Genomic DNA, 14,098 nt, shown 5'->3' on the forward strand with positions numbered 1-14,098 from the left:
AGGGTTGCCCACTTTGACCTGAAACCTTTTGAATACCTTTTATTGTGTCGGCCTGATCACGATGAACCTGGAAAAGTTTGACCCATCATACAGCTATGGTACTCCGGGTCATGGTAAATGTCTCCTTGTCCAGTGTGTGCCCTGATACCCTGGGTTGCTTCAACAGCTAAAAATCTTGACCAAAATTTGTGAACACATTTGCGTTCGAAGCTACCCAGTTTTCAAGTACCCATATCACCCTGATCAGTAATTGTGACCTGGGAATCACAGCCTCCTCCTCATGTATGTGTTGCATAACTCCTTGCCAACTCCTGAGCCAGGAGGCGCCAATGTACCGAACATTCAGGCCCTGATTTATGCCTTTTTTGGGCTGCATTACCGTCATCTATTGACGCAAAAGCGAAGCAAAAGTACAAAATACAATTGTATTTTGTAATTTTGCGCCGCTTTTGCGTAAAAAATGACGGTAATGCGGTGAAAAAAACGTATACATCAGGGCCCTAGTGTCTTGAGACTTGGTGCCTGTGGCAAACATGACCACCCTTTAAGTAGCTTGGATTGCCCAGCTACAATTAAAATGGGTTGTGCAAACTATCCAACACCAGGGCCACAATGCCAATGCCACTCTGGCATTTTCCTAGCAGGCTGAAGACCAAGAGGCTGCTTTCAAAGTAGCATGGGCTGCCATGACCCAAGCATCCCCCTACTTCTCACCTCCAGTGGAGGCTCCCTTTTGTGTGGGGTTGGTGTGAATGGTTTTGCCAGGGCTGAGTTTGGTTACCAGTCTGGCCTTGCCCAACTCTGGTATCAGTTAACACAACTCTGCAAGTAAAACACACTAAGTCATATTTAACAAGGAAAAAAAAACTTCCATTGGAAATATTTTATTAATGACATTCTCTCACCTTCAACTTTTCGAGCAAACATGCATTTGCTGAACACTACTCTGGAGACATATATTCTCAATGAGACGAGAATAGGTAAAATATTCCCAATACATATTTTTACTGTGCTATACTGTGCTTCAATGCTTCCTCCACAGGGGGAAAAACATTATTTAATTAATGCATAGTAGGTGAATCTAAAATAGTTTCACGCTGTGATAGAACCTACCTATTTTGCTCTAACTGTAGTTTTGCAGCTTGAAGGTCTTCCAGACTTATGTCCCCCATTCTCCCTCGTGCTTGAGAAAAATCTAGATGTATAATCACTCTACAAAGAAAAAAGTATGATGATAGTTGGTAAGGAATGGGGCATTGTAGGAGTAGGTTTGACATCCTTGTAAATCATAATGTCTCCACCTAAGGACAACACCAGAAGATAAAACTTTGTTTTGAAAAAAAAAAACAGCCTCAACACCCAAATGTCAAAGAAATGAACAGCTTAAGAATTTAGAAGAACTTCAAGCATGCAACACAATTTTTTCATCAAAGTAACTAGTTTCTTAGTGTCCCTCGCCGGGGAAGTTTAACTAAGTAAATTTCTGTATCTGAGCATGATGATCTGTGACTCTTAAGTATGTATCAATGAAAAGTAAAAAACTATAACTTTTGGTTCTCACTTGTGCTGATTTAACTCTGTTTCCTTCCCACAGAAAGTCACCCATGAGATGGACATGTGCTATGGAAAGATGGGCAGCCTCTTCCGCTGTGGTTCACGGCAGACCCTTTTCGCCAGTCAGTTGATGCGCTATGCCGACTTGTACGCTGCCTCCTTCATCAACCTGCTGTACTATCCGTTCAGCTACCTGTTCAGGGCTCCTCCGGTGCTGGTAAGTACAGCCACTTGTTGATACATGACTTGTGTGCCAAACACAGATATTTTCATTAACACAATTACTGTAAAATTAAGCAACAGTGTGAATAGAGTTAACAGCATTTATATCTGAAGACCGTAGGTTGTGTCGTAGCATCAATCCAAGAACTGAATCAGTGGACATGCTGTGGTAAAACAATGGAATAATTTCAAGCATGAATCACTACTGCCAAGCAGCTGGCAGTGGAGGCAATGCTTCTGCCACCACAGCAATGTCAGCCCACCGAGTTTACATCCTGGTTATTGATTTTTTTTTCCCTAAGGAGTCGCTTGCCTTCATGGCAGGTGTTACTTCTGTGGAAAAAAATATAATGATACCATGTTATCGTGGCTCTTTCAGCTCTTATGTCATTTCTCAACACAGAACCCTAAAGCAGGGGTAAAGCTTTACAAATTATATTATGAATGAGTCCCAACGGGGACATGGCCTGAGGGGCTGACATGGCGGGTGCACTCTAAACCGGCTCCTCCATAAGACCCAGTTTATCCTGTGGTTTCCCCGCACACAAGCGCCGCTCGGAGTACTAGTCAGCGGTCTGTAACTGTTGGGGCACCGGAGATCGGAGAAATGAGTCGCGGTCGCCGACGCGGCCTGGGACTCACTGGTTTACTGTGCGCAGCCCTCTGGTATGAGGAGGAGGAGGGCCGCCCGGACAGGGAGCGGAAGAGGTTGGCGGGGGAGGTGAACTGAGACACGGAACCCAAGGGGGCAATCGCTGGCCCACAAAGGTGGCCCTGCTGATTAGGGGGTACCTTAGGGGCCCGCGACACTGAAGTGGTGGCCGCCCCTCCCCCCCCTGTGAACAAGTAAGCGGGAGAAATTGGAGGCACGCAAGCTTGGGCTGTGTGGGGGAGGCCCAGATACTGCGCGGCCTCCTGGGGATGTGTCTCCAATGTGGCGGTGTCTGTGTGACTGCCGGGGTCTGGGAAGAGATTTTGCCCTGAGGTGACCCTGCCATAGTTGGCTTCTTGCCGTGTGCAGGGAGGAGAGGAGCAAGGATATTGACAGGTGCTTTGGCCCGCAACGAACAGTGCACAGAGGGGGGAGTGGATGGGCTCCTACATTGAGAGGTGCTGTTGAGGAGAGAGGCGCTGTATGGAGGGAGCATCAGGCGCTATCTCTCCCCCCCACCCTGAGATTATCACACAGGCGGCCCCCGAGGGGAAAGGCGAGAGAGCGGGCAGTTACTGCCATACTTGCCCGTCTGGAGCAGTGTCAGCGGACTGACATTGCTGTGATGCTCAAGGAACGGCTGGTCGGGATATACACTGTATGACCCTACTACACTGTGACCATAGACTCTGCCCTGTCTCTTATTCCAGATGTCACCTGAATTGCACCATCTTGGGGGTACCAGCAGCGGCATAGCTGATTGCGACCGCTACATTGCGCATTGTATACTGTCCCACCGAGGAAATAAGTGAGACCTGTTCCCAGATGCCTGCAGTATGGGGTGGTTGCGCTCCAGGACAGGTAGTGGCTCCTCGGCCCAGAGCGCTGGTTCTCCACATTCAATGGATCGCAAACTAGACGTGGTGCTGGAGGCGGTGCAATGCCTTGGCACGTCGCTGGATCAAACCTTGGAGCAGAAGATCGATACTGTGGCGACTGACCTCAATGTGCTCCATGTGGACCACCGGAAATTGGCAGAAAAACACGCACCATGGAACACACCTTGCACGAACTTACCCCCAAAACCCAACGAGTAGAAGCTTCCGAGCAATCGTTGCTTGATAGGGTGGCTGCTCTGGTGCATCGAGTGGAGGGCTCAGAGGGGCGTTTCTGGAGGAATAACATTTGAGTGATGGGTTTGCAGGAGGGGGTTGAGAGAAGCAACCCTGTGTCTTACTTGGAAAAATGGATAAAGGAACTGGTCCCCGCTGGGGCACTTACGCCGTTTTTTTCTGTTGAGCAAGCACACCAGGTGCCGGCGCGACCCCTGCCACCTAGGGGTCAGGCCTGCACCCTTTTTTGTTTCACTTATTACACTACGCTGACAGAGACTACATACTCCGTGAATCAAGGGCATTACAAAACATACAGGTTGACAGCGTTAAGGTCATGCTGTTCCCTGATTACACTTTGGCTGTACAAAAGCAAAGGAGCTCCTTCCTGGCCGTGAAACGACAACTCCGCACCCTCAATTTTAAGTTTTCTCATCTTTACCCGGCAAGACTCCGGGTGGTGGCTCAGGGACAGTCAACATTTTTTGCTACACCTGAGGAGGCCTGGGAGTGGCTGGAGGCAACGGACCAGGCCCGAGGCCTACATCAACGGAGGCACGAAGCAGAGAGCGGAGGACACGATCCGGCCACTGTCGAGCCAAGGGACATTGCAGAGTATCTTCACAGCGTTTGTCTCATGCTCCTGATCTTGAACACATTAGACGGGACTGGCAAAGTGCATTACAGTCAGCGGCAGCCATCGGAGAGCCAGTTCGTTTTTCGGATCGGGAGGAGGGAACTGACACGGTTGGTAGCGAAGATGAGTCATTGAGTGGTAGATTTTCAGAGACTTTAACCCCCCCGGATGTGACACCGCAATCAGCAAATGACACTGTATGAGTTGCAAACCCATTTGATATTGCTGCAGCCTCCTGTTGTAAATACACACTGTTGTTTAATATGGCCGCTATGCGCAAACGTATACCTGACATCCATCTGAGTGCCTGGGTGCCTGGAGAGAGTCTTGTGAACTCTGTTTTCTGTCCTTGCTTCTTTTTGACTAGCGCTTCCCCTGCAGGGGGCCCATCCCCCACCCCCACGACGCGCTGCTTCACTCCTCCTGGTTATGTTTCTTTTGCCGTGCTTGCGGAGCTGGGATGTACTGTTTGCTGGGAGATACTGTACACGGCTCAATGTGCTATTTCCTTGCGGCTCTTGCCGAACAGCGCTAGTCGACTGGGTTCTCTGTGTTGGTGCTCCTCATGCAGAACCCCGTATAGGCACTTTCTTACTTCCACATTAGTTGAACTGTGTCAATAAGTTTGGGCGGGAGCAGTTTGTCTTTCTACCCTTATGGTATTTGAGCTAGCCGCTTTAACGCTATCTGTTTGTGCCTCGTTGCATTAGTTTATTGTTGAATGGAGCCTCTATCATCACCTTCACCCTGTGGCTTACCCACCGTCCACAAAGTACCCGGATGACCACCCCTTCCCTGATTCTGCAGCCGCTCTCCTGCTGTACACAAATGTCACTGACTAACGTAATCACATGGAATGAAAGAGGTATACACACACCAGCGCGCAGATACGCTATTTATTCATACCTCAAAAGACACTCCGTACACATTGGATTTTTACAGGAAACTCATCTCATCATGGCAGAGGCCACTAGGCTACACAGACGTAGACAGCTATGTGCAATGCATTTCTCCTCTCTTGCTAGAGGATCTCTCATATGGATTAAACCAGGTACTCCCTTTCTGGCTGAGGAGCAGGTAGTAGACGCTGGCGGACTTTATGTATTTGTACGCAGTCATTTAAGTGTCCGAGCCCTAATTTTAGGATCAATATATGCGCCAATTACAGAACAAATGTCTTTTTTGCACAGACTGTCTGGTGTCCTGTGCCGTGGCTTCTGGGAGGAGACTTTAATGGCGTCATTGATCCGGGCTTGGACCGCTCCTTCACACCCCTTCCAAGGGCGGCTATTGTGCTGCAACATCGCTGCGTACCTGGCTTCAGCATTGGCACTAAGCAGATGTTTGGCGCCACTGCCACAGTGAGGATCGTGTATACTCCTACTATTCCGCCCCACACAACACCTATGTGAGGCTAGACTGAATCCTCTGCACTGAAAACCTAATACCCACCATATTGCATACGGACTAATTGGGTCGTACACACTCAGATCACGATCCACAATACATGCAGATGCTAGAGGATAATCTAGTCCCGGCTATACCCACTTGGTGACTATGGCCAGAGATGCTGGAGAACCCTCCCTTTCGCAAGTCTCTTGGTAGGACCGTCACAGCATACTTCAAAAATAACACCTAAACGAGGCACCTGGAATGGGACGAGCTTAAGGTGACACTACGGGACCACTGTTTGGGTGTGCAGTGGAACATGCGTAAGATGATTGAGGCCAGTCTGACAGGAATAGAGGAAACTCTATTGGGTCAAGAAACACATTCCCTATGCAATCCGGAGGGGAGACGCACCCTAGCGGATAGCCACATGTGGACCTGTCAGGGCAATTACTGGTGTGGCTGATACGACAAGAGGGCGCTGCCACCCTAGTAGTGGCATTACGCTCTGTGGTGGGTAACTTGCTGCATACACAACAAGAAATACATGATGAGCTTACACATTACAATACACACCTGTGCCAGTCTACGGTATTGGTGAGCCCCGTGGAATATGATGCATTTCTTACTTCACTTCCTTTGCCTCGCTTTATGAATGATCAGCGAATCAAATTAGAGGAACCCCTAACACTGATTGAATTGCAGGAGAGCATGTGTGCCCAAGCAACTGGTAAGACCCTGGGCCCAGATGGACTCCCGACTGAATTTTACAAAACCTACTGTCACTTGATTGCCCCCCACCTCCTGAAAGTGCATGAGGAGGCGCTCTCTGCTTCTCAACATGAGGCGCTAATTTCTCTTCCAAAACCTGGCCGAGATCCGACTCTGTTGGGCTCTTATAGACCGCTGGCCATGCTCAACACGGATTATAAGAGTTATAAGTCCCTCTGAAGAAGCAATTAAAAAAAAAACTTGAGCTGTATTGACTTCCTGTTCCTTGAGATCAAGCACTGGAGCTGACGTGGACCCACCTTTTTAAGAAACGACTAAAGAAGAGGTGGAGTCTGAGCCAGAGTATATTTGCTGCAAGGGGGCCTGTTCATGACCTTTTTGGTGGATGGAAAGAAATGTCCCAACTCTGCTAATGGACAGTCAGGAGAGTTAATATTTTGCAGGAAAGAAGTTGCTCCACTGAGATCACACAAAACATATACACGGACAGAGTTACTGAGTAGTTGATGGTAAAGGAGACTGACCTGGTTACAGGTAGTTAAAAGGTATGCTATGCTGTTTGAGGTCAATAGTGGGTAGGAAGGTTGAAGGGTTATAGAGGCTTAACACAGTCTCAGAGGGAGTAACCCAAGGAACATCTGTCTCTTTTAAACAGGACAGCTATTTGATTGTAGGGTCCTCTGTTTTATGCCTCACCCAATGAAGCAAGCACCTTATGCAAAAGGTTACATTTCATGCACTAACTTCAAGCACAGTTCTTCCAAGTCAAATTCCCTACAGAAACAGCTGGATGTCCTGGTTTCCCACTTGATTCATTATCCACTGCCAGGCCTTAATTATTGAACTGGACTATAGTGGATTTAGCCACATAAATAGTGGTGAAATTGCCCATGCTCACTCCCACTTTGAAAGGAGAAGGGGTCACAGGCCTTTGGAGTTATGTAAAACTGTCACTGCAGGTAACAACAGAAGATTTAAGTACATTCAATAGGGTTTTAAACCTGGCTTTATCACCCACAGTTTAATACTGGAAATGAAAGCTAGGGGTAAGCAGAATGTTCCATTTCGCCTGCAGAATTGGCGGAATTTTAGTCACTCTGCGTTACTTTTTAACGCAGAGTAATGGACAAATCCCATTAGTCATGGCATGGTGGAATTTGTCTCATGTGAGGCTCCAGAAAATGTGAGCTGACATGTGAGAGTGAGATTTGGCATCCCCTAGCACAATTTTCTAACACAGATAGTCGCCAGTTTTCACAAGCAGTCCTGGTTAGAGGGCTGCCATACAAGTAGATTTGCTGATGCTTGAGTAGATTCTCTACTTGAGCGGCAGCAAAATCAACTTGAATGGCCTTGTGGTCTTGCGCAACTTATGTTGCTGTTCATGCTGAATTTCAGCATGTTTCGGCACTAAATTATAGATCGAACAGCGCAAGCTGCATATTTTCCACCTGTTGGTGGAATTCCGGACAATCTCGCAGAGTTTTTCTGTAACTACACCAAAAGTTAAACTCTGCAAGTTCTGCCTACCCCGAGTGATGGATTGTTTAGTGTGGCTCACCTACCAAAGGAATATTTCTTTAGGCTTCTACACACAGTTATGGGCCAAGTACCAGTTCTGCTCCGGCACTGCCTATAACGTTATTTGTGACACTCTACAATATCTCTGAAGGAGCTGTGTTCATCAGAAAATTTAATAATAGAAGCCATTTGTCTGGAAATCACCTTCTTCTGCATCAAGCACTCTGAGTGTTAGGTCACACTGTACCCCACCGCATTCCTTGATATGCATCCTAGAGGGGGAAAGAAAGGTTGCATTGACTGGAGCCCTCGAGTGCGCTGCCAGAAGCACACACCACTGGGACTGTTGTTTCTATTGAATCTTCTGAACGTGTTAGCTACAAGGAGCAAGAATAATTGTACGCAAGAGTGGACCTTCTCACCAGTGGTAAACCATCAGGGTAATAGGGAGTTGAAGACTGATTCTAAGGCAGCTCAGATTAGGAAAGAATAGAAATACCTAGCATTAGGAAAATGCATGGTTATAGCCTGAGGTCATGGAGCAGGGCATTGAGATGAATGCAACATCAGTCTAAATTACTGAGAACCCCTCAAGATTTTGAGTAACTGAAGAATTTGACACATTGTCAAGCATCCATAATGTGGGCTTCAAAAGTGTCTTGTGGCCAAACTTAATTGTTCTCAAATGTAATGTAATGGTCTTAGCATGGGTGGCTGCAAATACACATGCTCTGCATTCTCCTACCATCTATTATTGGGTTTGGACATTTGTCTGCTGTTTTTATTTGAAGAAATCTTTTGAGTAAACGGATGTGCTGTGACTCCTCTCTTAGTGGGCAATGCTTGGTTTTCAATGCTACTTGAGATGCCCATCAGCCCCTACAAGAAGCTCCCAATCAAGCCAGACCCTTCTATACAAAGCTAAGGCCAGATGAGACACCCATATCCCAGGCAACCCAACCTAGCTATCTGGACCTGGTGGTCTTAGAGTGTGGCTATCTTGATCTCCTACAGCATTGCATGACTATCCTGTGCAAAGTATGCAGAACTATCACATAGAACAGCTATGCTGCAAAGATAAAAATATGTGTCCACTGTTACATTTCTAAAAACCTGGACCCTCTAAATCCCAATATCCATGACATCATCTGCTACGTCTTGCACCTGCAGAAATTTGGCCTCCCTTATATTTACATACAGTTCAACCTAGCTGTCATTTCGGCCTACATGCAAAACAGGGATTTTTTTTCCTTGATTAGCATACCAATAGTAAAAGCTTTTATGGAGGATCATACATTCCAGAATAACTCAGGACTGTGTGTGCTACATGCTATGAACATATGCTTATAGGGTAAGTAACAGATTCCATCCGGATGGCTTTATCTAATTTCTGATTGATAGCTTAACGTTGCTAGCTCCCATGTCAGCCCATATCTCTTTTCCGTCTGCCCTTGCCTCTCCCCAAGCTTGCTGACACAGTGAACCTTTTTTTCTGATAGTTCATTCACCACAGATTAAACAAAATCCACTTACCCACTAACCTATTCTTCTGCCAATACTACCTTGGCAGTATAATGTTTACTGCAACTGATAAATACAAGTGGCACTAGCAGATACTAAAAGTTGATTGATTAAAGATGTGACTGTACTGTTACAAAAGTGGCTTAGAATGCAATTCTAGCAGTATCTTGGTAATAAAAAGGAAAGGAGAGGAAAAGTGCAAACTTATTTAAGCTCCACTTTATACTTATATTTCTCCAGATGCCACATGAGTCCACGGTGGAGCATGCACGTCTTGACATGAATGAGTCGAGCATGCTGCTAAGTCAACGCATTCACCAGCTCAGCTTCTTCAGCCACCAGGTGAGCGTCATCTCCTACTCAGAAAAGGACACCCTGCCTTGCTTTTTGCCATCGTAAAAGTTATTGTGGCTTTTTTGCTGTAGCCTATAGATTAAAGGTTCTCACTCACCTTAGAGAGCCTCTCAGAAACACAGTCTAATATGAGTTGTCATCTGTTCAGAAGCCATGCAAACACCAAAAGCAGGGATTGATCTTTAAGGTAGATGAAAATGTGCATACCAAGGATTTGGAATTACAGTTTCCAATACAACTACACGGCGGCGTAAGCATGCATCTTTTTTTAAATAAATTTGGAAAATCACAGTGATCAACACCAGACAAATTTAAAGGCTACTTACAATGGGGCAAGTAAGTATCCCAAGAAACAATTAAAATCTTTGCACCTTTAAACTATTAACAACAATTCTGTACATAATATTGTATCCTGCTGGTGTCAACTGAGCATTGGCAGCCTGTAACAAACTAGTGCTGTATTTGAGCTCCTCATTACCGAGCTTCTTACTTCTGTGATACAGTGTCTAAGGGACATATTTGTGGGGATTTGGCGTAGGGCAGTGCAGCAAGTCACCTTGCTGCGCTGCCCTAGGCCACAGTGAAAGGGCAGGAATGAACCACATTTATGCAATACAGTGTATTCCTGTCCTTTCCCCCTGTGCTGGAGCAGTTTCGGCAGACTAGTGCCAACGTAGGCACGCTTGCACCATTGTGCCAGGGTGCCATCGTTGCATGTAGGATTGTTTTTTTCCAGGAAGGGGCACCTTCCAGCACAAAAACAATGCAGAGAGGTGTTTTCCTCTGTCTATGTATGGTGCAGAATGCAGCACACATGGAAAGAGGAAAAATACAAGAAGAAATAAAAAGATTTCTTCTCGTTGTGCTTCACCTCGGGCAGCTTAAGGTTGTGTGGCTTCCCCAAGTGTGCATGATTTTGTAATTCTGGGGCAGCCTCAAAATCCACTGGTGAAAGCGTGGGAAAACCCACCACAACAACCATGGAACACCTTCCTGGTGCAGAGGAAGACAACACAGCGACTTGCGCTGCCTTGCCTTACTCTATTTCTATGAGGCCATGCAAGCCACGCAAAGCGGCTTTCCATGGCCGCATAGATATGATTATGTAGTCTGTGCCACCGTAGTGCAAAAAAAAAGTGATGTTTCGGCAGCGCACGGGGCTCATAAATAAGCCGCTAAGTATCTAAGCACCCTGATGGCTTCAGAGTAGAAATGGCATGTGCTCATTACATGCTTGTTTGCCTTGCAACCGGCACATGCCTAGTGTGAGTCAGCTATAGAAATTGTGTGGTGCCCAGTGTTCGAAAGTGAACACATGTTGGTAAGCCACCAGTCTAACATCCGTTTAGTACAAAAAGTGCAAGAGGCACAGCAAGTACTCAAAAGGCAGTGGTCATTGCAACTGACTAGAGCTCTCACTAGGAAACGTTCAGTTGCATTCTTACGGCAACATACATGAAATGTACTACAGTTTATATATGTTTTTTCTCAATACAAGTCAATGGAATGAAATCATATGAGACATTTTTACTTTGCAAAAACTCATGTAATGAGCATGTGGCTGTATCTTCCCTCGTAGGAAATGTGAGACGTCCTTGAGGAGAATATATCATACATCAAGACAGTACTAATTTGATTATACTCCTAAAATCCCACATTTAGTTGCCAACACTGAAAATAAGGTTACACTTTGCAGAAATGTGTAAATGTACTACTTTAAAATGGTTTAGGGCCCATAGAGCCATTAAACCAATCAAGCATCTTTGAGGTTAAAGGACTCTTCAGATTAATAAAAAACGATGTTTTGAATTTAAAGTATATTTGTACACTCCATGATATGCAGATTTATACAAATAAAATAAAACCAATAATTTTGAAATGCATAAGAATATATGATTAGGTTTGCACTCCAGTATGCATGGCTCCAGGGTGAGGCTTCTAAGTGCTGATAAGCTGTGCATATGCTCTCGTATCATTCAGCTACAGGACTTCCCATATTTAGGACTATAAGGAAATTTCATGCAAGAACAGGACTTTACCATAAGTGCAAGGTCATTTTAAACATGCAGGTGTCCCTAACCCTCCTCCAATATGAGTTAGACCTTAGGTGAGGCATCAGCTGTCATAAATGTTCTTTATTTTAGACATCTATTTTCATGTATCACCTGAAACTGGTAGTGCTCAGAATTTAGCATTAAAGGAAAGCCCCCAAACTGAACATTAGTAGTGACTGTTCTGCAGAGGTGCTATATTTCAGCTGTAATTCATTTTGATGTATGATGCATTCTGGCATCCTGTAACTAATGGAAACCATTGTGTTCCTCTAGAAACTGCGAGAGATCTTCAAGGAGGGAGGCGAGGATGACGACTGAAGGTAGACATTTTCAAATCACCGAGACAACTCAACATTGGACCTAGAATATCCTTGGCTCTGACTCAGACCAGAGTCACGGAATGGGAGATACCTCACAATAAGACAATCCTAAACCCTTCAGAGAATTTGGATGCTCTGCAAACTGACAGCAGTACTTCACAGTTTTGCAAAGAACCAGCAGTTACACTGGAAACTGCACCAATAGCGTGGTGAATGGCATTGCAAATGTGGCAGACAGCTAGGAGATCCATCTCCAAGTAATGAAGCAACAGAAGTGCCCTACCCGGTTCAGGCACAGAGATACAGCTCTCATGAGGAAACAGCCATTCTGCATGGGTGGAAGGAAAGGACAATACCGAACAGCAAGGCATCAGTGAACACTTTCAGTGTTCCCGACACAGTTGTGTGGCTAAGCAGGGAATGTAGTATTTAGGTGTGGACAGACTCATATGCTACTGGTCTTTACTATTTTTATTTTTTTCTCAGCTCGTCCTTTGGATGTGTGATGTGGATAAGTGCTGTGCAGAGCTGACCTTCCCTCCTACTAACAAACGTACAGGTGCTATCCACTGGTACAATAGAGAGAAAAGCAAGTTATGACCTTCTTTGATAACAGCTCACATATTGAATCCTCAGTGGATTAAAGGGGATCTATGGTGCACCCAGTAAATGGTCTGCATTTGTTCTAGTTGTGCTCTCCATTCCAGTTCTTCAGGGTGTGCTCCTTTGATTTTGAATGTTCTCTTTGAAGTTCCTTCATCTGCAAGTCCATGGACAGAGAACTTTACTGCAATGCTTTCTGATTCTGCTTTGCTTCCTGATCTGTCTCCTTTTGGTATTTTTTGGGCTGTACAAGATGTTGTTGATTACACTGGCATATTAGGGGGCTTTGTGTATAAACACTAGACCTTAAGGTGCTGCCTGCCTGGATCTCGACAGCCACCAGTAGATAGATCATCGGAGGGAGACCACAAAAAAAAAGAGATTTACATCCCTTAATAATCATAGGACTGAAAAAAGGAATTTAAGTGAGGAGAGGAAACACGTTCCATGTGCACTTTAAAATAGGTAGCATAAAACAGATGTTTAATAGGCTTACATACAAACAATATATAATGGCCCGTTGTCTGTCTCAAACTTCAGATGGCTGTGCTAAAGATCTCTGACTCCAGCTGGCGAGAACAGTAATGGGTGCCCAGATTTAGGAAACTCTGCTCTGTCAAATATTGCAAGTTAGACTAACGCATATTACTAATTTCCCCGCTTTGTTGCAAGAATTGGCAATAACAGTGGAAGTGCATATCACATGCCTGTCTAGAACCTCTGTGTATATAAAGCTGAACGCCATCTTTTGGCCGCTTCTGCATAAGGCCTGGGCTACAGCATATTTAATCAAGAGGGCTCACTCTCTCTTTGTTGACCTGAACTGGAGACTGAGCTAGGAGTGGCCCTTCTTTTCATGACACAGATAGTGATTGGTTATAGCATCAGTGGCCCTTGTTTACTGTGGTGTCTGCATATTTGCTTAGCTACCATGGTTACCTTGGAGGTGTACATGTTTGGGACACTGTAGCCCATGTCACGCAAAAGAAAGCACAAGAACTCCTGCTCCTCCCTGGCGCAAGAGACTTCTCTTCTAGCCTAACTCAGATCCTCCCTGCAGCAGCAGACAAGCTGAGGGCTGCAGCATCCAATGCTGAGAGCAGCAGACACTTTGGACATCCCTCACCTGCATTGCTGCTCTAATAGCTATGCAGCGCTGGTGGGCAGGCTAACATGGGAGCTATCTCAGGCAGTTCTCCTGGCCCAGGCTTTTGAGATACCAGTGATGCTGTGACAAACTGATGCAAGTCAGGGAGGACAGACATGGTTCCAGGATGACCTCCATCATATATGTGTTTAGCCTACATCATACGAATGTGGTTGTAGCAAACAGCTTTGAGGTCTTCTACATGCATCCTTGTTCTAGAATAAAAGGCGGCCCACCCAGGCCAGAGCACGTGCAGCCCTGACACTCCATCCCATTCCAG

At 45.7% G+C, this 14,098-nt stretch overlaps 1 protein-coding gene across 2 annotated transcripts in view; it reads left to right on the forward strand.

Moving 5' to 3' along the window:
* LOC138266018 (cytosolic purine 5'-nucleotidase-like) overlaps positions 1 to 12,729 on the forward strand; it is a 289,639-nt gene extending 276,910 nt beyond the window's left edge. For both annotated transcript variants that reach the window (XM_069214326.1, XM_069214325.1), the window contains 3 exons: positions 1,595 to 1,771; positions 9,581 to 9,682; positions 12,022 to 12,729. In XM_069214326.1, coding sequence (XP_069070427.1) covers positions 1,595 to 1,771; positions 9,581 to 9,682; positions 12,022 to 12,066 — 324 coding nt within the window. In that variant the 3' untranslated portion in view covers positions 12,067 to 12,729. The remainder of the gene's footprint in view (positions 1 to 1,594; positions 1,772 to 9,580; positions 9,683 to 12,021) is intronic.
* Positions 12,730 to 14,098: the final 1,369 nt, after the last annotated feature.

Source organism: Pleurodeles waltl, chromosome 11, assembly GCF_031143425.1.
Source record: "Pleurodeles waltl isolate 20211129_DDA chromosome 11, aPleWal1.hap1.20221129, whole genome shotgun sequence".
Classification (NCBI taxonomy): domain Eukaryota; kingdom Metazoa; phylum Chordata; class Amphibia; order Caudata; family Salamandridae; genus Pleurodeles; species Pleurodeles waltl.